The sequence below is a fragment of the Nannospalax galili genome, unplaced genomic scaffold, assembly GCF_000622305.1.
Source record: "Nannospalax galili isolate Female #2095 unplaced genomic scaffold, S.galili_v1.0 scaffold518, whole genome shotgun sequence".
Classification (NCBI taxonomy): Eukaryota; Metazoa; Chordata; class Mammalia; order Rodentia; family Spalacidae; genus Nannospalax; species Nannospalax galili.
This window is the reverse complement of record NW_008342851.1, coordinates 4,169,890-4,196,929: the sequence shown is the minus strand read 5'-3', so window position 1 is coordinate 4,196,929 and position 27,040 is coordinate 4,169,890. Positions and strand designations below refer to the sequence as shown.

The 27,040-nt window shown below is 42.3% G+C and overlaps 1 protein-coding gene across 1 annotated transcript in view; it reads right to left on the bottom strand.

Moving 5' to 3' along the window:
* The window catches only part of LOC103738730 (baculoviral IAP repeat-containing protein 1a-like), a 77,411-nt gene that overhangs the window by 12,278 nt on the left and 38,093 nt on the right, over nt 1-27,040 (bottom strand). The window contains exons 9-11 of the mRNA XM_008838858.3: nt 11,130-11,211; nt 9,098-9,155; nt 6,470-8,581 (exon numbers count right to left, since the gene is read on the bottom strand). Of these exons, the coding sequence (XP_008837080.1) occupies nt 6,470-8,581; nt 9,098-9,155; nt 11,130-11,211 (2,252 nt within the window). The remainder of the gene's footprint in view (nt 1-6,469; nt 8,582-9,097; nt 9,156-11,129; nt 11,212-27,040) is intronic.

The window sequence follows — 27,040 nt, the reverse complement described above, 5'->3', positions numbered from 1 at the left end:
TGGTGGAACATACCTCAACAGAATTAAAGCCATATATAATAAATGCACAGCCAACATCACTCTAAATGCAGAAAAATTGGAAGCATTCCCATTAAAATCAGGAACCAGACAAGGCTGTCCACTATCCCCACTCCTTTTCAACATAGTACTTGAAACTCTTGCTAGAGCAATAAAACAAGGGAAGGAAATTAAAGGAGTACTAGTTGGAAAAGAAGAAATCAAATTATTCCTTTTTGCAGATGATATGATATTATACCTAAGAGATTCCAAAAATTCCACAAGAAAGCTCCTAGAACTGATCAACACTTTCAGTAAAGTGTCAGGTTACAAAATTAATCTACAAAAATCAGTAGCCTTTCTTTATACCAATAACAAGCAGTTGGAGAAAGAATACAGGGAAATGCTCCCATTCACAATAGCTGCAAAAATAAAACGAAATAATAAAATAAAATATCTTGGAATAAACCTGACCAAAGACATCAAAGGTCTCTACAATGAAAATTTTAAAGCTTTAAAGAAAGAAATTGAGGAAGACACAAGAAGATGGAAGCACCTCCCATGCTCATGGATTGGAAGAATTAATATTGTGAAAATGACCATCCTACCAAAAGTCATATATAGATTCAACACAATGCCAACCAAAATCCCCATGACATACAACACAGAATTAGAAAAAAAAATTCTTAAATTTGTACGGAAGCACAAAAGACCCAGGATAGCAAAAGCAACCCTGAGCACAAAGAGCAACGCTGGGGGGATTACTATATCAGATCTCAAAGTTTACTACAGAGCTATAGTCATAAAAACATTATGGTACTGGCACAAAGATAGACATATAGATCAATGGAACATCATTGAAGACCCAAACCTGAGTACATACAATTTCAGCCACCTGATATTTGACAAAGGTGCCAAGAACACACACACAATGGAGGAAAGACAGCATCTTCAACAAATGGTGCTGGCAAAACTGGATCTCCACCTATAGAAGAATGAAATTAGGTCCTTATCTTTCACCTTGCACAAAAGTCAAATCCAAATGGATGAAAGACCTCAATATGAAACTGGAAATTCTAAAACTATTAGAAGAAAAATATTGGCAATAACCTTCAAGATATAGGTGTAGGAAAGGACTTTATAAATTGGACACCAGTTGGCTCAGGAATTAAGGTCAACAATCAACAAGTGGGACCTCATTAAACTAAACAGCTTCTGTACAGAAAAAAAAAAATAAAGTGAAGACAAAACCCACAGAGTGTGAAAAAATCTACCATATTACCCAGGTATACCACTCCTTGGCATATACCCAAAGAATGCAGAGACACTTGTACATCCATGTTTGTTGCTGCTCTTTTCACAATAGCTAAGAGATGGAAGCAACCTAAGTGTCCCTCAGTTGACGAGTGGATAATGAAAATGTGGTTCATTTATACAATGGAGTTTTACTCAGCAGTAAAGAAAGATGAAATCATGAAATTTGCAGGTAAATGGATGGAACTAGAAACTGTTATACTAAGTGAAGTAACACAGACTCAGAAAAAAAAAAAACCGACATATATTCTCCCTCATATGTGAATCCTAGCACCAAATTCTGATAAGCGAGTATGTATCTGGACATAACTACAAGAACCAGAATAATGAAAAAGAACCAGGGAGGTAAAGGAAAAGAAGGGATCTGAAAGAGAAGAACAGTAAGAAAGAGGTGATAATAAGGGAGATATGGGCAAAAATGGGATTATTTTAGGGGGAGGGAGGAGGGAAGGTTATACAAGGAACCTTGGGGATAAAGGGAAAGAAGGAGGTCGAGAGGTGAGGCCATAGGAGAAGAGTATTATTAAGGAAGAACTGGGAAAAATGGGGGCACTTTAAATGGGGAAACCATGGTGGAATGGTTAGACAATGCAAGAGATAAATAATGCCTAGCTGGTTTTTTAAAAAAATGAGAGGGAACCATATTAATCAGAAAACCTACTGATAAATTATACATATAGCTAGCTCAAGGAATATAATATATATCTAGGCAAGGTTTATCTGAGAACATATGGTCTTTGCCCAAGCTTTATCTACATGGCACATAGTAATTAAAAGTACCAGACTGGTGGAACTAACCTTCTTGGATGTTTAACAGCCATACATTGAGGCCTATACTAATTTGTTCAGAGGAACTTAAAGGACAGTTTTTGCTCCTTTCCCTCCTAGGTCGACTTAGTTCCAGGGGACTATGAGCATCTCTCAAAATGTCCTGTAACTGTGGTGTATCACCTGTCCTCTTGATCAAGGAGGCCATGGAGACCCCATTAGACTTGAACCAGTGTCCAGTCTATAAAGAGGAGGGTCAACATGGAGGAATCATTTCCTCCATGCTTCCAAGAGAAGCCAACAATGGTCAAGCAGGACCTTTGACTTATCTTCACATAGATGGAGCTGGTAAAAGAAAGGAGCCAGGGTCTCCTCCCAAGTGCCTATGACCCCTGAAGAACAGATCCTCAAATGACCTTAAAAGTAAAAATAAATTGGTTTATCTGGGCCAACTGTATGGTCTTAAACACCCAAAAGGAAAGTATAACCAAAGATTAAAGGGAGCAATATAATTCTTTAAGAGTCCATGTGTATAGCTAAAGGCTACATAACAAGAAACAATGCCAGACAGAAGATCCCTTCAATTGAGTTGCCCAAGAGACTCCCAGATAGTAACCCAGCATAGAACTGGGAAAATGAACAGCAGACCCCAATCTTATCTAAAGGAATATTGACAACTGATAGCTGATCTTCTTAAAACAAGGAACTCTAGATAGGCTGACTAAATTCAGCAGATGACCAGCACTGGGGAACAGCGCCAACAACACAGTGGACAGTAACGGGGATGACAGAGTATATGGGCTCCAGTGGGGGGGGGGTGTTATGGGAGGGTGCCATTTGGGAAGTGGGTATATAGATGAATAAGATTGTTCAGGATGTTCTGTATGATATACACACAAAAAAGTCAACAAATTTTTAAAACTGAGTTATATTTGAAGAAGCCTAAAAATTTGCTTCATGTTAAGTAGTAGAGGTGAAAAAAAGTACCACTGAAATCTACCTGATGACTTTATATCCATACTCAGGTGCCAAGGACCTGAGTGTAACCAACTGTGACTAATAATAATCAGATACATAGAGATTAGAGATGCACGTGCAAACATCTAAGTGTTAGTAGCATTAAAAATGAGTTTGTCTGTAGGAAACAGTATATTTTAAAATGAAATGGAGATATTTTTTAAAGGTTAAAACCTCATTCAATTTTATGTCTTATAGGGTTTATACTGAGTTCAATATTGTATAACCATATTAATTCAACTGTGAACCTAAAAATTTACAGCCACTTTTGTAAGAGATGCATCTTTTCTCTGGAAATTGTTATTGAATATGTTAAAGCTGAAATGAAATTTTTTAAAAAGTGGCAGTTAAAAGGGAGGGCTATACAAAGAAATATGGGAATAAAGGGGAAGAAGGAGCTCAAAAGAGGTGGTCAAGGGAGAAATGGGGAAAATGGAGACACTTTAAATGGGAAGAGTGTGGAGGGAGGACAAGACAGGGAGAGAAAGAGGAGATAGTCAGAAATAGTACCTCGCTAGTATAAAAAAAAAAAAACAGAGAGAATGGTATTATCCAAAAACCTACTGAAAAATTACACATACAATTCCCCTACATGAGTCTGTGTGTATAGCTGAAGACTACATGACAAGAAACAGTGCCACACAGGAGAAACCTTCCTTTGAGTTATTGGCCAGGGTCATCCAAGAGACTCGCAAAATTACACAGGCTATTGCCACAGTCCTTGACTGCGTCCCAGAATTTGATGGTAAGACCCTATTGCTAAAGACAGGACATACCTTGGACACAATATTTGGAGCAATGGAGCTGGAACTGACCTGGAAGCCACTTCCCCTGAAGGCTAGATCTCACAGCTTTGTAGAGCACTACACAAGCAGGTAAGGGAGAACATCAATCAGTGGTCCAACCCTAGCTTCAAGGCCTAAAACCACATCAGTGACCAGCACAGCAAACACTGGTCCTGCAGTAGTGGTACTTTTAAAAAAATTTTATTTATTATTTCTGTTTTATGTGTATGTGTGTATTGCCTGCATATAGGCAAGTGCACCTGTGTTGTGCAATGCCCATGGAGGTCAGAAGAGGCTGTTGGATCCCCTGGGACTGGAGTTGCAGACAGTTGTTAGCAACATGTGGGTGCTGGGATTCAAACCTGGGTCTTCTGCAAGAAGAGATCATGCTCAGCAAAGAGATATTGTTTAATGGTACCAAGTTGTTGTGTGGGAGAATGAAAAGTTGTAAAAGTGGATGGTGATGGTTGTATAAAACTATGAATGTAATTAATGCCTCTGAATTATACATTTAAATAGCTAAAAGAGCAAATTTTGTTGTTTGTATTTTCCTTAAAAATAAACGGTATTGGCTGGGCATGGTGGTGCATGCTTTTAATCCCAGCACTCAGGAGGCAGAGGCAGGCAGATCTCTGTGAGTTCAAGGCCAGCCTGGTCTATGTAGTGAGTTCCAGGCCTGCTGGGGCTACAGGGAGACCCTGTCTCAAAAAGACCAAAAAATATTTTAAAAATAAATAAACGGGATTTTAAAATAAAATAAAATAAAATTTCTTGAGAGACAGGCTGCCATGTCTCTCAATCTGACCTTGAACTCACTATGTAGCCAAGGCTGCCCCTGAACTCCTTCTATGTCCACCTACTGTGTGCTGGGATTACAGACCTACACTACCGTGCCCAATTTATGCAGTGCTGGGGTCAAACCCACGGCTTTGTGCAAGCTAGGCAAGCACTCTACTAACTAAGCTACTTCTCCAACCCCTCCTGCTGTGTCTGTATTTCCACAAGAATCAACTAGGTCTTTTTATAGGTGTGAGCTGATTTCATCATCAAATTTAGAAATGTTTATATTTTTTCAGGGGCTGGATGTGGTATACATGTCTGCCTATAATCCATCATTGGAATGTATAGGCTCAGGTATATAATGAGTTGAAGGCCAGACTGGGCTACAGAAGACCCATTTAAAAAAAAAAAAAGAGAGAGAGGCAGGAAAGAGGCAGAGACAGGGAGAGAGGAAGAAAGAAGGAAAGAAGGAAGAAAGAAAGAAAAAAGAGAAAGTAGGAAATGGAAAAAAAAGGCTAAGCACATCTAAGCATATAATAGATTACTGACCAAAGTTAAGACTGTAACAATTATACAATTTAATTTAAAAAATAAACTATTTACATTGGTATCAGAACACAGAAATAAATTTGATGAAAAACTGGTAAAGTCTAGAGGCTAGAGAGACGGCTCAGTGAATAGAGCACTTGCTGCTCTTGCAAACGAACCTACTTCAGCTCCCAGCCCCCACTTCAGGTGACTCACAACTGGCCCCAATTCCAACTCCAGGACATTGGATATTTGTAGCTGCCTCTCTTGTCTCTTAAGGACAACAGCACTCTGTGCACTAAGAGTTAACAGACTTCTGGCATACAGCTCACTAAGAGTTGACAGGCTTCTTTGGGCTTTGCTGATACAGAGGCTTGAGGGAGGGTATGTCTGCTCCCAGGATACTGGGAAAAACACTGATAAGGCACCTGGATCCTGGAATACAGGCTGCCATGTCATTCACCCCGTTTGTGCATGCATCAAAGGAAATCTGTTACTGGGTCAGTCACCACAGTCTTGGGCACACTGTTTTCTTACAAAAAATCCCATGTGTGTTTTGCACTGCTTGACCTTTATTGTATGTAAACTCTATGTGAACTTCCAACACTAAGCTTCCTAAATAAAAGCTTCCCAGGAAGGCAGCAAACCTCTCCTGAGTGGTACAGCCTGGAGATGCCTGGTTTCAACTTCAGTTCCTCAGCACCTGTCATAGTAGGGCACCTACAGATGTTCTCTTCTGGCCTCCATGGGCACACACACACACACACACACACACACACACATGCAAATAGACATACACATATACATACATACACGCACACAGAATATATCTTTTTAAAAAGAAACTATCATAAAGATAGGAAAAGCATATGCTGAAAATTATCAAATATCTCTTAAAAGTTAAGGCACAAATAAATGGGAAACATTATATTCAACTTTATGTTGATTACCTGGAAAAGCAAAACCCTGTTTTCCTCTAGCATCATTTTACACACAGGCCATCATTTACTAATAAGTAAATTCATGTGTGCTTATAAGGAAATTTGATTAATGAAATACTGATATTAATGTTTTGCTCATTTTATTTAGTTATTTTGAACCAATTCTATAATTCAGGGGCCTTTCACCTTAAACACCTGACCCCTAAATAGTGAAAGTCAACTTTAGATCTGTTCTAACAAGGAACATTTCTGGTCTTGCGCTTCAGAAGTTTCATTCAGCTAAAATTAAGAAAATGCAGTGTCACACCAGAACATTTATGGAAAAGACACATAGCATACCTTGTAGCTGGTTTACTGCTGAGACCTTGAGAGACCGCAGGGCAGGCAGGGTGAGGAGCAGCTCCTGTTCTGCTGCACTGAGCTCAAGTCGGCACAGGGAGCACTTGGTGACAGAGGCCTTATTCAGCTCCAGAGCTGGGCGGATGCTTTCAATGAAGCCAGTGCTGTGGTATAAATGGAGTTCGATGTGCTGTGAAGCTGAGAAAACTTCCATTAGGACCCGGAGCATCTCCCGGTCTGCTGGACCCATATTGGTCACTCGCACTTCCAGCCGGGGAATCTTGTACTGCTTGGGTGACAGTTGCCAATAGCCCCCACTAATGTTTTCTCGAAACTGGCATTGGCTCTGCATAAGGCTCTTTAGTTTCTCTTCACCTTTAGCAATATTTTTCTCCCATTCACTCATACGTTCAAAAGCAGATGCATAATCCTGATCTATAGTTGGCCACTGGAAGGTTTCAAAATCCTTTTCCACGTCGGAAAAACATATTCTGGGTTCAGTTTTATTTCCATGTATGGAGAACTTGATCCTCCTCAACAATAACAGACTTTCTGGGAGGTCCCTAAAGTAATGCAAATTCAGTACTCTCAAAGGCAATGTTCTCCCTCGAAGGAACCAAAAAATAAATGGACAACATGTAGCAACCGTGTTGCTTTGATAAGCAACCTTGAGAGCGATGGTCAATAAGCTTTCTGAAATGAATGAAAAAAAAGCTTCTGGAAAAAACTGCCAAAATAATCTAATAACGTGTATTCTTAGGTAAGTTAATTGATGGCACTTCATGTAATCCTCATTTTCAGATATATTTGCGAACGGCTCTTTATCATTCACCAAATGAAGCAAATGAGATACAATTTTTGGTCCCGCCTTTGCCGAAGAGTTGCTGGAGACATACTTCAAAAAATTACTATAGCAGCTAATAACCCTCACAGATGAGTTCATTTGTTTCAAATAATAAAATCCCAGATCTTGGTCTTCCTGCCTTTCTGAACCTAGGAGTTCAACCAGCCTCATCCCACCAAGAAATTCTTGGAACTCAGGACTTAAAAACCGGTAGACTGGTCTCAGTCTCTGGGCAGTGAATTTGCTCATCAAGCAGGTGGTCAGATCCTCATCATCATCAACTCCTGCTTCTGTGAGGTCATCGCTACTAAACTCAAAGCAAGATGAAAGAACCCCCCTCAAGGCCAGTTGACCGCAGGAGGACACAGTGGCTTTGAGAAGCTCAGATCTAGTTTTGTGCTTTAACAAAAGGCATTCCATGTAGGCCTTGAAAACAGTCACATCATCAAGGGATGGGTCAGAAGGATTTTGAAGCCAGTGAGCACAGACTGCTGCCACAAAGAGGGGAGTTCTGTGGATTCCCATTAAATCTTTATTATTTACAAAGTAAGCCAAGAAATTTTGCAAATGTATTATATTATGTGAGAAGAAACTCCGTAAGATATAGACAGTGTTATAGAAGGGAAACTCTTTGATCTCTAGGATGGTATCTAGGTATGGGCGGATATCCCTGACCCTGTTTGTATGGACAGCAATCAACAAGCAGTTTCGTGACAAGTAGTTCCTTTCAATCAGTTTTTCTATGACTTGGGGGACTGAGCTCATTTCATGAAAGTCGTCCAAAAGGAATAACACCTGATGCTTTAACTGCTGGATGCTGCTGCTCAGGCACACTTCAGAAACAGAGCCTTCTGCCTTGAGGAGTTGGTCACAGATGATGTTGGCCAGGCTCTGGTCTGGTCTGGTAGAAGTAAGGGAGAGGTAGAAGACCAGCTGGAACCTGTTCAACAGGGGGCAGCATCCTGATGCCCAGAGAAAAGCAATTTTCTTCAGGAAGGCTGTCTTTCCACTGCCAGCTTCCCCCTCCACACACATGACAGAGTTCAAGTTGGCAAGGATCTCGGGTAGCACCAGGGCCTCTTGCACAGGCCTGCTGATGTGCTTTGAAACAATGGACAGGTCACAGCCCAGCAAGCGGTCAGTGCCTACGCTGGAGCAGATGCCAGGTAAAGACAAGTGTCGGAAACTGGCTGAGATGTAGGCTGCTCGCAGTCGCTCGCTCAGATTCTTCGCCTCTTGAAACCAAGGGGCTTCACTCTGAGCCGCCTCTGTGGAGAGAAGGGAGGCCCGATTGGATGTACATTCAGGATTTCAGTCCTAATATTGCCATGGCTTCCTACATGATTCTGCCTGTCAGCTGTGGATGGATTTGGACCTTCCTTCGCTACGCTGTCCATGACCTCCATTTGGGATCCTCTCAGGTCTTTCCACAGCAGACTGTAGGGATCACCTATACAAGTCTCCAATTTGACACTGGGACTGAGATATAATGCATGCTTATTAGGACATCCTGGCATTCTAATTTCCTACTTTTGATGTAAGGAAACCAACTTGCTGCATGGTGCCTTTAAATACTGGTTAACTTGGATCTGACAAGAACTACTGTCAGTTTGCTCGGCATTGACTCTCAAGATGCCACAGGAATTCTGACTTTCTCTCATCTACAATAATCTCCATTTCAGAGCTCTCCTCTCTAGGAGCTCTTTAGAAAATAACACACACTCCATCCTTTAAAATCCATCCATACAAATACATGTAAGCCCATGTTACTTTCAAGTTCTTACCTGCCGTGGAAGAATGCACTGCTACTGAATCCTCATGATTGCTTTCACTTCTGATTTCCTTTAAAAACAAATCTCTTATTAAATCAAAATTTGCACACAAGACACTGGGGCATCTTATTATCATGAAGTTCCAAATAACTTCTAAACACAGTACGCCCTCGACTATTTATGATGATTGATGGAAAGAGTGCTCCAAAGTGAAAGAATAAATCCCACACATCTTTGAGTGTGTATTCTTAGGTGATACACACATGGCACATACACTCATCCCATGGGTGAGCACTATGCAGGTAATCAGAATTCTGTGTCCAGAGAAAGAAAGAGCCTGAAAAAAATCATTATGGCCTCTGTTCTTAGTCATTATTAAGTACTTGTTTAATATTACACACTTGGCCAGCAGAAAGGTTAATACACACATAGATTTTTGGTTTTTTTGTTTACTCTTATGAGACAGGTATGTCAGATACATGGTCCTAGACTGGTCTGGGGTTCACTATGTAGCCAAGGGTGACCTTCAATTCTTGTTTTTAAATTTTATTTATTATTTTAATTTTATGTGTATGAGTATATTGCCTGGACGTGTATAAGTACACCCGTGTTGTACAGTACCCTTGGAGGTCAGAAGAAGGTGCCAGGTTCCCCTGGAACTGGTGTTACAGACAGTAGTTAACCACCCTGTGGGTACTTGGAATCACACCTGGGTCCTCTGCAAGAGCAGTCAGTGCTCTTAACTTCTGAGCCATCTCTCCAGCCCCAACCTTCAGTTCTTGATCCTCTTGCCTCCATCTTGCATGGACCACCACACCTGCCTTAAATTAGTCTCTTTTTGAGATAACCTAGACTCAGTGTATCCTCAGACTTAGTATGTATCTGATCATGACCTTGAATTTCTAATCTTCCTGTCCCCTCCCCACCTTCCATTCACTGAGGCGATAGGCCTGCCCCACCACACCCAATTTTATTCAATACTAAGGATGCTCAAGATACCATGTACATTAGGCAAACATTGTACAAACTGAGCTACATTTCCATCCCTGGTAATGTTGTTTTAAAATTTATGAATATAAATGAATAAAAATTTTCTTTCTGTTATTTTCCTTTCTTTTTCCTATTTTTTTGTTTTGTGTTTATTTTTTGTTTGCTTGTTTTTATTTGAGATACCCTACTGTAGCCCAGGCTGGCCTTGAACTCGTGGCAGTTCTCCCACCTCAGCCTCCAACATGCTAGAATTACAGGCAGAAGCCACTATGCCCCAATGTTTTCTTTTTGTGAGATGACAAACATAGTGCACCTACTGTACAGCCTCAAAGTGAGGTGGTATGTGTGCCGTTGAATTGATAGTTAGCTTATATCACAGAGAAGTCTGTAGGTATCTGACTACTATTGGGCTATGGTTTTTCTGGGTATTTTCTTTTGTTAAAGAAATATACCTACAGGCCAGGAGTATGGCTCAGAAGTAGAGGGCTTGCCTAACAGGCCTTGGATTTAATCTTTCATATTTCAATTTAAAAAAAGCAAAACAACAATAAAAATCAACTGTGCATGGTGGCACACACTTGCAATCCCAGAATTTTGAAGGCTGAAGCAGGAGAATCACAAGTTCCAGACCAGCCTGAGCTATATAGCAAGTTCAAGGTGAGCCTAAGATATACAGTGAGAACCTCTCTCAACAAAACAAACAAAACAAAACAAAAAAAATGAAATATGCCTTGCACATCTCAAAAGATGAAGTAGGAAGTCAAGCCTATTGCCCTCCAAATAAGATGACAAATGGGTTACATTTACTCTAGGTGTCAAAAGAATATTAATAGACTTCTCATCAGAGAAGGGACTGACCATACAATTCATGAAGTTACGTATTGTGCCCTCCTTGTTCACTGTGAAGTCCCCATTTACACCTGTCATACCATAGGTATTTAGTAAATATTTGTAGAATTTGTTTAGCTATTATTTATTTATGGTGATTGTTGTTCATGAGCATTCAGTCACGTGATCATGTGCTGCCGAGTCAGAGAAGGGGTGGTATCATTACCGTGGCTTCAGGAAGTTCCCTGTGGCTCTCAAAGTCTGGAATCTCTTCTGCAGAGGACTTCATGTTTTGCAGAAATACACAGCTAAGCAGAGAAGATAAAAGTTATAAGGTGGGCTCTGCACCACTCTAGGCTTTGCATCACTCTGGACCCTGGGGAGGCTAATCCAGACCTGCAGATAGGGACACATAGACCCATTCTGTCTCCCCACTAGCCATCATACCCATAGTTCAGAGTAGGAGCCATGTAGCATCCTGTGACTATGACCACATGTAGGAGTCCCCAGCATCAACCTACCTGTATTAGCTACTTTTCTGTTGCTGTGAAAGCAACACCGACCAAAGCAATTTATAGAAGGAAGAGTTTATTTGAGCTTATACTTCCAAAGGGGCAAGAGTCCATCATGGCTGGGAGGCCTGGAGGCAGAGGTGGATGGAAGAGGAGCAGAAGCTAAGCTCTCACATCTTTTTTAAAAAATATTTTATTATTATTTTTATGTGTATGTATGTATTACCTGCATGTAAGTAAGAGCACCTGTGTCATGCAATGCCCACAGAAGATAGAAGAGGCTGCCGGATCCCCTAGAACTGGAGTTATGGACAATTGTTAGCTGCCATGTGGGTGCTAGGATTCAAACCCAGGTCTACTGCAAGAACAGCCAGTGTTCTTAACAGCTGAGCCATCTCTCCAGGCCCAAGCTCTCACATCTTTAAGCAGGCACAGGAAGAAAGAAAGCAACTCAAGATCTGTCAAGGCTTAAGAACTCTCTAAGCCCACCCCCAGTAACGTGCTTCCTACAGCATAACCACACCTTCTAAGACCTCCCAAAACAGCACCACCAACTGGGGACAAAATGTCCAAATACTTGGAGCCTATGGGGGACATTTTCATTCAAACCACCATACTACCAGTCCACATACAAAGACACTTAGAGACCACATGGTGTCCTATCTTCCCCAATAAGGACACCTATCTATATCCATCTGAGGATGGTATGGTGTCCCGCACCTCCACACCCATGGAGCACCTCACGCTCATGCTGTGTTCCTAGCCCTGACCACCCAAAGACAACCTATAGAGTCCAGCAAGCCTTCCACATTCTTCAAAAGATCCACAGCAAGACTCTTCAAAGACCACAAAAGACTTGCTTCTAGGCTCAGAAGGTGTACCTTTCCCTAGCTGAACTGAGAACCCCATCTTATACCCCATTTGTACATCACTAAGTGATCCTAGACTGAACATTAAGCACCGTTGAACTGGTCCAGAACCTGGTAAGTTGGGGTAATAGCAAAGAAAGATCCAAACACACATGCTCAACAAAGGTAAGATCAAACCACGCCAAAAAGTACCACCAACGATATGACTCCAGATGCCTAGGTCCCATTGCAAAAGCACAAGCAACATGAATAAGACAATACGTTCCTTCCAGAGAATAACACAACCATCATGATGTTTCCTGAGAAAAGTAACTTAGCTAATTCACTAGGCAATGATTTCAAAATAGCAATTATAAATATGTTCAAGGAACTCATTAAAGGAAAAACATCAAGAGAATATTACAATCTTAAACATATCTGCACCAAACCCTGGAGCACCCAATTTCATAAAGGAACAATATTAGACATAAACCACAGATTGACCCCAACACAATGATAGTGGGTGACTTCGGTACCCCACTCTCACCAATAGGTCATCCAGACAAAAAATAAATAGTGAAATCCTGGAGTTAAGTAACATCACACATCAAATGGATCTAATAGACATTTACAGAACATTTAACCCAAACACTAAAGAATACACTTTCCTCTCATCAGCCCATGGAACTTTCTCCAAAATCTAGCACATATTAGGACACAAAGCAAGTTTAAACAAATTTAGGAAAATTGAAATGGCATCCTGTATTCTATCTGATCACAGAAGAATAAAGCTGAATTTCAGCAGCAACAGAAACACAGAAAGTACACCAATTCATGGAAACTAAACAACACACTAGCAAATAAAAACTGGGTCAAAGAGAGCATGAATGAAAGCTCCCAGAAAAATCCTGCTTCTTGGACTGAAGGCTGATCAACTGATTAGCACTTCAATGACTACAGAGTTTAAAATGTTACAGATCCAGAGCCTATTTACAAATTATCTTGGGCTGTCTTTAGCTCCTAAATAGCCACTCCTTGCCCACCTCTGTTTCTGACTTTACATCTTGTGACTAACAGATAAAAATCCTTTAAGAATGTATTAATTTAACAAATCTCTAGCTCCCACCAACTAAAAGGCTAAGAACACCATCAAATGGCATCTGAGCCTGTAGCTGAGACTTCTCTTTTGCTGTATCTGCCTACTTAATGATTACACCAATGTATTTTTTTTTTATCTTTTTGAGGCAGGGTCTCCCTGTAGCCCCAGCTGTCCTGGAACTCACTACGTAGACCAGGCTGGCCTTGAACTCACAGAGGTCCGCCTGCCTCTGCCTCCCAAGTGCTGGGATTAAAGGCATGTGCCACCACGCCCAGCTCCACCAATGTATTTTAAAAGTGTCTTCATTTATTAATTTCTTGGTTCTGTTACTATAAAAACTTCACGAGGGCTGGAGAGATGACTCAGAGAATAAGAGTATGTACTGCTCTTACAGAGGACCTGAGTTCTGAGAGACCTGAGTGATTCCATCTTGGATAAAACCTCCATAGGACTGACCCAGCCCTGGGCACTGTTCCAAGAAAAGCCACAATACTTGGAACAGATAGAGAACAACTCCCCCACCAATTGTCAATTAACTAGGGGCAGGAAAGTACTAAAAGTCCAGATGTCTTTTCAGATTTCCTGAAGACAGCAGTTTATGGTTTGGCACTGGGCTACAACCAATCAGATGCTAGCCAGGCTGAAGACCCCCTACTCCCCTACTTTCTAACCTTGCTGAAATAAACCTATAAAAACCTCTGTCTCCTAAAGCAAGGGGTCTCACTTCTGAGATCCACTGGGTCGGTGATAGAGTGGGCCCAAGCTTAAGCTTGTAACAATAGAAAACTCTTGTGCATTTGCATCACTCGGCTCCTTGGTGGTCTTTGGGGTCTCACAAACTGGGAACAACATCTTGGGGGCTCGTCCGGGATCCCCAAGCGCCCCCCCCCCCCCAGGACCCCTGAACCAGAGGTTTCCTGGCCGGCCGGTAAGTGTCTGTTTGTTTCTAGGTGTACCTGTCTGTGTCTGTCCTAGCTTTTGCTCTGAGCCTTGAGGCAAACTTGTGAACAGTGTGGTCAGGAGCAGTTGGAGCAGACGTACTGGATGACCATGACTACGGAGGTCTGGAAGATGTTCCAGACCCCAGCAGAGAGGACAGAGGGTCCCTGGACTTTGTTGATTTCTGTGAAAGAACAAGGCGGGTTGCTCCCATGACACAGCAGTTTGCCACTGTCCTACTTTCAGTTTTTCTTCCACATGAGCAGGGGAATTTCCTACTTGGCCTTCTGCATGTCTTTCTGGCTCTGTTTTGTCTTTGGTTGTCTATTTCTCTGTGACTGAGGTGGATGCAATGGGACAGACTCTCTCTACACCCCTGGACCTGGTTCTTGCACATTTTGGAGAGGTTAAGACTCGAGCCCATAACCTCTCTATTGTTGTCAGGAAGGATAAACTAACTACTTTCTGTAGGTCTGAATGGCCCACTTTCAACATGGGATGGCCCTCGGAGGGGACCTTTGATCCCGCTGTCATTAATGCGGTTGAGAAAATTATTCTTCAACCATGTGTGGGACACTTTGATCAAATATCATACATAGTGGTCTGGGGAGATTTAGTTAATAACTGCCCTCCTTGGGTCAAGTCTTTTCTTCCTTTACAGAAAACTGAGGCACTGACAGCTGCAGAACAACCCAGAAAGCACCTAAGCCTGAAACCAAACCATCAGTATCATCACTGTACTCAGTCTTACAGGGCAGCACAGAAGATCTAATTTTTCCTCCCCCTCCTTATCCACCTCCTCCACAGGAGGTACCCCCTCCAGAACTGGCACCCTTGGTACCAGAATCTTCACAGGTACAGGGGGGCAGGCTCAGGGGACTAGGAGCAGAAGGGCAGCAACACCGGAGGGTCCAGACTCTACCATTCTACCCCTCAGAGTCACCGGCCCCACGGATGAGGCTGGCAACCAGCCCCATCACTATTGGCCATTCGCCACTAGTGACCTTTACAACTGGAGAACCCAGAATGCTCCCTTTTCTGAAAATCCTAAGGAGCTTATTAATTTATTAGAAACTGTCTTATTCACACACCAACCCACTTGGGATGATTGTCATCAATTATTATAGGTCCTGTTTACCACAGAGGAAAGGGAACCTATCCAAACAGAAGCCAGGAAGTTAATTCCTGGCAATACTGGTGTCCCTACTACTGACCCAACACTGATTGATGCTGCCTATCCACTGACCCAGGTCCTGATTGGGATTATAATACTGCAGAAGGTAAGGGGAGGCTTCTGGTTTACCACCAGGCTCTGTTGGCAGGTCTCAAAGGGGCTGCTCATAGGCCAACTAATTTGACAAAGGTATATAATATTAGTCAGGAACTAAATGAAAGCCTAGCTGCATTCTTGGAGCGAATAACAGATGCTTTCTGCAGGTATACTCCATTAGACCTGGAAGCCACAGATAATATAGCGGCAGTGGCCATTGCTTTTATTAACCATTCAGCTCCAGATATAAAAAAGCTCCAAAGAGTAGAGAGACTGGGTGAAAAGAGCTTAAGGGATTTAATAACTGTGGCCGAGAAAGTGTACAATAATATAGTGCAGAGGAAAAACAGATAAAGTCAGAAAGGAGGCAGAACAAAGACCTGGCAAGGATCCTTCTGGCTGCCACTGCAGATCCAGAGGACCAGCGGAGGCATCTGAGACAGATAGTGTCAGGGAAAGGAGTCTCTGGCAGTATGTGGATGACCTACTTGTAGAGGCAGACAGCCAAGAGGCTTGCATGGATGGTACAGGGCGCCTGTTGCAAATGTTGGGAAGCCTGGGCTATCGGGCCTCTGCTAAAAAGGCCCAACTATGCAAACAACAGGTCCAATACTTGGGCTATACTCAAAGAAGCACTACTGGTAAAAGATTCTGAAAAACTGACTTTGGGCCAGAATTTGACCATCACCACATCACATGCAACTGAAGGAGTTTTAAAGCAGCCCCCGGACAGATGGCTAAGTCACGCCTGTATAACTCATTGTCAGGCATTACTTTTTAATCCTGCTAGAATCACCTTCCCGGTACCAGTTGCCCTGAATCCAGCCATGCTCTTGCCAGACCCAGACTTGGATGCCCCCCTGCATGATTGTGCCAGAATCCCGGCCCATGTCCATGGTACCCAATCAGATTTGAGATAGCCCATTATCTGATGCTAAAGTAACCTAGTTCACTGACAGGAGCATCTTTGTCCAAGATGGCAAGAGGTATGCAGGGGTGGCTGCAGTATCATTAGCTGGCATCATTTGGGCAGAGCCTCTGCCCACTGGCACTTCGGCCCAAAAGGCTGAACTTATTGTCCTAACTAAGGTGCTGGTATTTGGAAAGGACAAAAAGCTTAATGTATATGCAGACAGCCTATATGCCTTTGCCACCACGCAGGTTCATGGGGCAATATGTTGGGAACAGGGCTTATTAATGGCAGAGGGAAAGACTGTCAAAAATAAAGAAATCCTAACATTGCTGAAGGCTCTCTGGCTGCCAAAGGAATTGGCAATTATCCACTGCCCAGGTCATCAAAAAGGGGATGATCCGATTTCCCAAGGAAACAATCAAGCAGATCAGGCAGATAAACAGGCTGCCCTCCAAATTAATCCAATCTTGGCCACCACACTAATTGACCCAGGGGACCCAAACCTCCCGAACAGTCCAAATACACCAGGGAGGACCTGAAATGGATAAAGGGACTGCCAAGGACCCAATGTCTGGAAGGATGGTGGAGATCAGCAGAAGGGAAGCTGATCCTCCCGGAAAAATTAGGAAAACAAATGTTGGCAAAAATACACTGTTCTTCCCACATGGGCATCTAGAGGATGCAGGACTTCATTAGACATGCCAAAGTAAAAATCAAGGATGCCAATTTAAAGATTAAAGACATTGTCAATGGCTGTAAAGCTTGCCAATTCACTAATGCGGTGACAAATATTAGAAACCCAGGAATCAGACTTCAAGGGAGAAAACCTGGAGCCTATTGGGAAATGGATTTCACCAAAGTAAAACCTGGCAGGTACAGATACTGTTATTTGCTAGTTTTTGTAGATACTTTTTCAGGATGGACTGAAGTCTTCCCTATTAAACATGAAACGGCTCAAATGGTGGCAAAGAAACTGTTGGAAGACATCCTCCCCAGGTATGGCTTTCCACAGATGATAGGATCAGATAATGGAGCGGCTTTTGTGTCCAAGGTAAGTAGAGTCTGGCCACAGTTCTGGGGATTGATTGTAAACTACATTGTGCTTATAGACCCCAGAGTTCGGGACAGGTAGAGAGAATGAATAGAACTCTGAAAGAGACCTTAACTAAATTGACTTTAGAGACTGGTGGTGACTAGTGACTCTCCTTCCATTCGCCCTCTATCAAGTACGTAACTTCCCTTACCAGATGGGATTAACCCTCTTTGAGATCATGTTTGGAATGCCCCCTCTCATTATCCCTGACCTCCTTGGAAGAAATGGTTCTACAGAATAGGAGAGGCCTAGACCTGTTGTTCTTGCAGCAGTAGGGAGGCTTCTGTGCTGCCCTTAAGGAAGAGTGTTATTTTTATGTAGATCACTCTGGGGTCCTCAAAGAATCCCTGGCCAAGGTTAGAGAAAGTCTGGCTTGAAGAGAGAACGAATATAAGGCTAAACAAGGATGGTTTGAATCCTGGTTCAACAGCTCCCCTTGGTTGACCACTTTGATTTCAACCTTATTCAGACCCCTCCTCATTCTGATTATGCTCTTGACTTTTGGGCCTTGCATTTTAAATAAATTTGTAGCTTTTATAAAAGAGTGGCTGGGAGCTATACAGCTAATGGTAATGTGAACCCACTATCTATCAGTCCCTCCAGAGTCTGGGAGATGAAGAACATGAGATGAGGGAGCGCCCCTGACTGGGCCCCCAAGGTACTAGTCAGAGGAGGGAATGAGAGACCTGAGTGACTCCATCTTGGATAAAACCTCCATAGGACTGACCCAGCCCTGGGCACTGTTCTAAGAAAAAAACACAATACTTGGAATGGATAGAGAACAACTCCCCCACCAACAGTCAATTAACCAGGGACAGGAAAGTACTAAAAGTCCAGATGTCTTTTCAGATTTCCTGAAGCCAGCAGTTTATCGTTTGGCACTGGGCTGCAACTGATCAGATGCTTGCCAGGCTGGAGAACCCCTACTCACCTACTTACTGAACTTGCTGAAATAAACCTATAAAAACCTCTGTCTCACAAAGCAAGGGGTCTCACATCTGAGATCCACTGGGTCGGTGACAGAGTGGGCCCAAGCTTAAGTTTGTAATAGTGAAAAACTCTTGGGCATTTGCATCAGTCGGCTCCTTGGTGGTCTTTGGGGTCTCGCAAACTGGGCACAACAGTTCAATTCCAAGCACCCATGTTAGGCAGCTCACAACTGCCTATAACTCCAGCTCCAGTGAGATCCTGTACCTCTTTGCCTCTGATGGTACCTGCACTCATGTGCATGTACCCACACATAGACAAACACATACACATAATAAAAAATACAATAAATCTAAAATAAATAAAAGTCAAGGACAATCAGAGCTGGAGAGATGGCTAAGTGGTTAAGAGCACTGGCTGCTCTTGCAGAGGACCTGGGTTCAACTCCCAGCACATGCATGGTGGCTAACAACCATCCATAATTCCAGTTCCAGAGGATCCAATGCCATCTTCTGGCTTCCTCAGGCTTTGTACAAGGCAAAACATTCATACACATAAAATAAAAATAAATAAATATGTATATATAAATAAAAACAAATTCATACTTTTAAAAACTTCATGAAACTGCTTCCACACTAGAACATGGAATTTGGGGTAACCCAAATCAGTATTCCTGGGACATGGTCACTCATATTTGGCTCCAAAAGAAATCAAGAAAGAAATTAAAATTCCCTAGAATTGAATGAAAATGAAAACACAAAATACAAATTCTAAGGAACATAATGAAGGAAGTCCTAACGGGAAAGCTTATAGTACTAAGTACCTACATCAAACAACTGGAAATTTCATATCAATGGTAAATGATGCACCTAAGGGCCTTGAAAAACCAAAACAAACAACATCCAAAGAGTAGAGAGGAAGAGATCGTCAAAATCAGGGCTGGGTCAGGGATGGTAGCACATGCCTTTAATCCCAGCACTTGGGAGGCAGAGGAAGGCAAATCTCTGTGAGATCAAGGACAACTGGGTCTACATAGTTCCAGGCCATCTGGAACCACAGGGAGACCCTATCTCAAAACAAAACAAAATTTTAAAAAAATCAGGGCTGAGCTCAAGTGAAACAAATTTCCAGCATAGAGGAGGGGAGGTGTATAAGAAGCTCCAACCCTAGTTAGGCTACCACTGGCAACTGGCAGCTGCTGGCAGAGGGAGAGTTTAGTTTCTCTAAGGGTGTGATGCTAGGTGCATTGACCAGGTTCTTGGGGATGGACCCACACAGAAGGGCATCTGGGGACACAAATTAGACTCAACAGACCTTAAAAAATGGTAGAGGACATGAAATTGAGTGAGAAATGATAAAGGGGTTGCAGAGAGGGAAGGATCTATGAACATGATCAAAATATACCATATGAAATTCCCAAAAAGTCAATAAAAATAAAGGGAAGAATTAGGAAAGGAAAAAGTCAGAGTATCCTTATTTTCAGATGACATATGATTCTATACACAAAAGCCCCTAAAGATCACCAGAACACTCCTACAATAAGTACATTCCACAAAGTACTAGGATGGAAAATTAACACACAAAATCAGTAGCCACTCTCTATACAAACATCGAGAAAGAAATTGGGGAAATGATTCCATTCACAATAGTCTAAAAGAAAATAATAAAATAAAAATCTTGGAATAAATATAACTAAAAAAGTGAAAGACTTGTATAATAAAAAAATTTAAGACATTAAAGAAACAGATTGAAGAATATCCCAGATGATTGAAAGACCTCCCTTGCTTGTAGATTAATAGGATTAATATTGTGAAAATGGCCATCCTACCAAAAGCAATCTAAAGATTCAACACTCCCTATCAAAATTCCAACATAATTCTTCACAGACATTGAAAGCATAATCCTAAATTTTGTATGGAAACACAAAAAAATGCAAGAGAGCCAAAACAATGCTAAACAATAGAAGAAGTGCTAGAGGTCTCACCATCCCTGATTTTAAGTTATACTCAGAGCTATAGTAACAAAACAACATGGTACTTGTATAAAAATAGAAACAGTGATCAATAGAATAGAATTAAGGACCCATATATAAATCTACGTACCTACAACCACATGATTTTTTACAAAGAGACCAAAAATACAGCTGGAATATAGACAGCATGTTCAACAAATGGTGCTGGTCAAACTGGATACCATGTAGAAGAATAAGATATGTATCTCTCACATACAAATGGATCAAGGACCTCAACATAAGACCCGATATCCTGAATCTGGTAGAAGAGAAAGTAGGGAATATACTGAAACTTAAGAAAGGACTTGATTAATTGATTGATTGATTGATTGATTGATTGATTGATTGATTCTTATGTATATGAGTATTTTTCCTGTATGTATATAAGTGAACCCATGTCATGCAATGCCCTTGAAGGTCAAAGGAGAGCATCAGATCCCCTGGAACCACAGGTAGTTGTTAGCCATCATGTAGATACTGGGAACCCAACCCAGGTCCTCTGGAAGAAGAGGCAGTGCTCTTAACTGTGGAGCCATCTCTCCAGCCAGGAAAGGAGTTTTTGAACAAGATCCGGATAGCACATCCCTACTGGCTATCTTTCACAGTGCTGGAAGGTGCTATGCATGTTACCAGAGGAGAAAACTAATCCTCAGTCTTACCCAGCTGTGAATCCTGCAAGCTACAATAATGACTGGTCTGGCAAGAGATGCCCACTAGTGCGATAATGGCAAAAATGTTACAGAAGCAACCAAACACCCTCTGATTGGATTTAAGGCCATTCCACAAGATGGAACCCATATCTGGCACCATAACTGGGGTCAAGAACCAGTGACTAAGTAGATCATCAATGTGAGGAGAACTTACTACTAACATTCTGCTAAATAAACATAGTATTAAAGACTCCTAATGACTTATTACTATACCTATAGAGTAATTCATCTCTCTGCCCTCATCATAGAAGCTTCTTCTTGCAGTAGAAGGCAGTTATCACAGAGACCCACAACTGATCAACATATAGAGAATAAGAGACTGTGGAGTGTTCATCCCTAAATGAGACATGTATATCATACCCCTCACCCCTAACAGGGATCTTTGAGGAAGAAGGAGGTAGAAGGATAGTAAGAGCCAGAGGCAGTGGACAACTACAAGGAAACAGTATTTTTCCAGACCATCATGGAAGTTGCACATTTGAACTCACAGTATTGTGACAGCATGCACGAGACCTGTTCAAGTTCAAACCCGACAAAATCCCAGCATGGAGAGGGGGAGGTGGGCAAGAGGTCTCACTCCTAGCTGAGGAACTATTAGCATTTGGTAGGTGCTGGGACAGGAAAAGTTGTTTTTCTTTAAAGGTTTGACCCTTGGTGGGTCAATCCCAATCCAGGGCAGGTACCACACCCAAGAGTATTTGGGCAGCACAAATTAGACTTGTTGGCCAAAAAAAAAAGAAGATGGGTGAATAGGGAGTTGGAGTAGATCTGGGAGGAGTTGGGGGAGGGTGGAGTATGATTAAAATATATTGTATGAAGTTCTCAAAGAATGAATACAAATATTACAAATAAAAAATTATAAATGGTTTATGCAATTAAGCATTTGTATTAGATACCTTAAAATTCAAAGGTTTAAGACCAAGAATGAAATAGAAAACTAACATTTTCAGTGATTTGGACAGTGTTGTATCATATAAGACATTCAGACTGTGACTTTCAATAACTCAGTGCATGTGGCTTGTGAAATAATGGTGCAGATATAAAGGGAATGTGGTGGATGAGTTAATGCCCGTCCATGAAGCCAACTGAAATGAAGTGAAAGAATCAAAAATAGCTATCCCAATACTAAGCGAAGCAACAGAAACTCAGAAAAGCATGCAGCATATGTTCTCCCTCATTTGCAGCTCATAGCACCAATACCTTATATGTGAGTATATATCCTGATGTAACACCAGGAGTCAGGAAAATGAAAAGGAAACATGGAGGTAAAGAGAAAGAAAGAAAGAGCCCAAAAGAGGATAGTAGGGAACAGCCTTTACTAGGGGGAGGTGGGGAAAGTGGGAGTGTTCAGCTGGGAGGGAAGGAGGGAGGGCTATTCGGGTAACCATGGCGGTGGGGGAGGAGGGAACTCAGGAGAGGGGGGATGATGGGAAGCAGGTGTTATTTGGGGGAGGTTGGGGGAAATGGGAGCACTTGGTCAGGGAAGGAAGGGGGAATGTTGCATGGGGGGGCAAGTGGGGCTTGGGTTGCATGGGAAGCCAGAGGGAAATGTGTTGGCTTAGGAACTCCCTGAGAAATACACATACAGTGTCTGAACGTTAGTGCATGTGTATACCTAAGGGCTGTATAGCAAAGAGCACAGTGCCAGACAGGAGAGATCTCCCTTTGAGTGGTTGGTCAGAATAGTTCAAGAGACTCCCAAAATAACATAGGCTATTGCCACAGCCCTTGGTTAGCTCCCAAAACTAGAAGGTAAGACCCTACTTCTGAAGACAGGACGTGCTTCAGACATAGGACTTGGAGAAATGAAGCTGGAACTGACCTAGAAGCCTTCTCCCTGAAGATGAGCTCTCATGGTTTTAGAGGATACTATACAAGCTACTAAGAGAGAAAAATCAATCAATGGTCCAACACAGTCCTAAAGTGTAATAACCGTAACAACTGGCACAGCAAATTACCTCTATTGGTGCAGTAGTGGCACTGTTATCTGGGGGTAATCAACAGCTATCTAATTGGACTTAAAGCCCTCTCAATGGGAGTGAACTCATGGGCAGCACTATAAACTCAGTCAAACACACATGGCTGGACAGGACATAGATACTAGAGAAAACCCTATCTTTGTCATATCTCTATTCTTACCATATGCTAAATATGGATCCTTATATTTACAGACAAGTATACCATACACAACTCATCAAAGAAACTTCTTTTTGCCACAGATGGAGGCTATTACAGAGTTCCACAACTGGTCACACACAGAGAATATATGTCTGATAAATGTCCAGCCCTCGGCGACATATCTGCAGCGGAACCTCTACACCTAAGGTTCATGGAACACAATGGAATAGGAGTGGAGAGAAACTAGTGCATCCCTCAACTCTCACCAGCGAATCTTCCATATACAACAGAGATATAACAGAGTGTGCTGCACACGGAAAGCCACAACAGGTTAACTTTTAGAGAATAAGAGACTGCAGAATGTGTGTCCCTGGATAGGACTCATATTAAACCTCACCCACCCACGGCTCAGGGACCATTGTGGAGCAGAGGGAGCAGAAAGATTGTAAGAGCCAGGGTTGGTTCATGAGCATAGAGAAACAAAGGCTTTCAGGCCACTGGAAGTTTGCACATATGAACTTGCAGCAATGGTGACATCAAGCACAAGACCCATGCTGACTCAGTCAGACATGGGCCCAGAGTGCTGAGAGAGAAATAGGTAGCAGGCAGCCCTAGGTTGAGAACCGTTAAAGACTGATTACTGCTGGGTGAGGGAGAGCAGACCTTCCTTAACATCTCTAGATAGGCTGGAGAGACTTCAGTGGATGAACTTGCACTGAAGGACACCTGAGTACAAATGCTTGACTGGATAGGACTTAACATGTACGGTGGAATGTATGAGGTCCAGTGGGATCAGAGAGTGGAGGGACATGGATGGGGAGGAGGTCTAGATTAGACTAAGAACTGTTGTATGAAATGTACAAAAAGCTCAATAAAATATTTTTTTAAGAAATAGCAACCCCAGCAGATACAGACACAGGCAGATAAGAGGCAGATACAGGAGAATCAGTGGGGCATACAAGTTGCTATCCTAGCTAGCTCCAGGTTCAGCTTAAGGCAATAAGGTGGACAGTGATAAAGGAAGACTACTAATGTCTTTCTCTAGCCTTTGTACAGTATACAAGGTGCCCCATACCTGTACAAGGTGTACATATACCATACCTGTACAAGCTGTGCATATACCATACACACACACAATAAATACATACAAATAAATAATTTCTAAAGAGTGAAAATTAGAGGAAACTCTATCAATGTATTCCTGCAGTAGGAAAAACCATAGTAAAACAAAATCCAAATGAAGTGTAGAATAGAGTTAATAGTAATGTAGCAGATGCTGTCAAACTGCCAAGAAAATGAAGATCCAAGTACACCACCTACAAGAAATACACAGTAAATATAAAGTCACACATATCATAAAATTAAAATTAGAAACTTAAATTCTAATTGTATACTATACATGGGCTAAGGAGATGGCTCAGTTGGTAGAATGCTTTCTGGGTGAGCAAGAGAATCCAAATCCCCAGCACCCACTTAAGAAGCAAGCATGGCAGGGCTTTCCCTTAATCCAAGTGCTACAGAGGCAGGGCCAGGAGGATCATGGGGACTTACTGGCCAACCAGTCTGGTCTAACTAGAAAGCTCCAAATTCAGTGAGAGACCCTGTCTTAGAAAAATAAGGTGGGCAGAACTAGATGGTAAGGCCTTGCTGAAAGCATAACACACTTTGGTTTCAGAACACAGAAAAATCAAGCTGGAACTGACCTGAAAACTTCCTCCCTGATTGTTAGCTTTTACAGAGCTGGAAGTTGCCATTCAGACAACTGAGAGAGGAAGGTCACCAATGGCATTACCTAGCACCAAACCTTGCATGCTACAATACTGATCTGCATGCAAGACGTGCCCAGTAGTGCAATAGCAACACAAAGGTTGTATTTCTAACAAGCCATTTTGGTTCTCAGGCATGCTCCACAGGAGGCAATTCATGTCTGGTCTTATAAAATTGTCAAAAGCCCATGACTTAGGAGGTCATTGGCTTTACGAGGAAACCTACTACTGTTTTCTTGCTAAATGGATATGTTGTCAAACTGCCTTCTAAATATTTATGTCTACGCACATCGATTAGTGTTGACCTTAAACTTTGCCAGAAAAGCTTCCATCTGCAGTGGTCAGCAGTTAATGTAGAGACTTATAACTAGACAAAGTATTGAGAATAAGTGACTATTCAATGCTCAGCCCAAAAAGGGACCTCTATATCAATCCTCCTCCCTCAAGAGCTCAGTGAAAATCATGGAAGAGGGAGTGGAAGGAATGTGAGAGCTAGAGGATGGAGAGGCATGCTGTGAAATGCCATCTTCTGGATATGACATGGCCATTGAACTTATGAACTCACTGCACCTGTGGTTACCTGTATAAGAACTGCAGAAAATCAAACCAACAAGACCGGCCAACATTCCAACAGGATGCAATACTAATTGAAAGTAATGGTAAAAAAAAAAAAAAAAAAAAAAAAAGCAAGAGAAGGGGAAGAGAGGTGTATAGGGGAATAGAGGACAGACATGATCAAGATATGTTGTTACAGGCTGGAGAGATGACTCAGCAATTAAGAGCACTGACTGCTCTTGCAGAGAACCTGGGTTTGATTCCCAGCACCCACATGGCACCTAACAACCATTTGTAACTCCAGTTCCAAGGAATTTGATGCCATCTTCTGATCACCATGGGCATTGCATAACACAGGTGTACTTATACACACACAGGCAATACACTCATACACATAAAATAAAAATAATAAAATATTTTTGAAAATATATATATTCTGCATGTATGAATTTGTTAAAGAACAAACAAAAGATATAATGCTTAAAAATACAATAAAGGGACTGGAGAGACAGCTCAGTACTTAAGAGCACATGTTGCTCTTACAGAGGATCTGAGTTCAATTTTCAGCTTTCAAATCAAAGACTCACAAATCACAGTCACCTGTAACTCAAGCTCTAGGAGATCCAATATTGTTTTCTGGAATCTGTGGGTACCTATACTCATGTCACACACACACACACACACACACACACACACACACACACACACACACCTGCATGCATGCATGCATACACATAATTTTAAAAACTAAATCTTAAAAATAAATAAGGCGAGGCTTCTTGGGGTAAGTCTATAGTGCAGCTCTCTGCGCCAGGACTCCCTAACCCACATTCACCCTTCCATCCCTCCCGCCGTTCTATACTCCTAGTTTGGGCCCTGCGCCATTCCTAGTCTTGGGGCCCCAGACACCTGGGGAACCAATACTGTTTCCTCATCCTTCTCACCCAGAGGAACTCAGTCCCTTTCTTGGGCTCCAGGAGCACCGCTTCTGGTCCTGGCTCCGCCCTCACCTCTCTCTGCTTCCCTGGCCCTGCACTACCGGCTAACTCTCCTAGCCTGCACTACTATCCTCAGACCTCTTGGGGTAAGTCTATAGCGCAGCCCTCCATGCAGGGACTCCCTAAACCACATTCACCCTTCCATGCCCCCCGCCATTCTATACTCCTAGTTTGGGCCCTGCGCCATTCCTAGTCTTGGGGCCCCAGACACCTGGGGAACCAATACTGTTTCCTCATCCTTCTCACCCAGAGGAACTCAGTCCCTTTCTTGGGCTCCAGGAGCACCGCTTCTGGTCCTGGCTCCGCCCTCACCTCTCTCTGCTTCCCTGGGCCTGCACCACCGGCTAACTCTCCTAGCCTGCACTACTATCCTCAGGC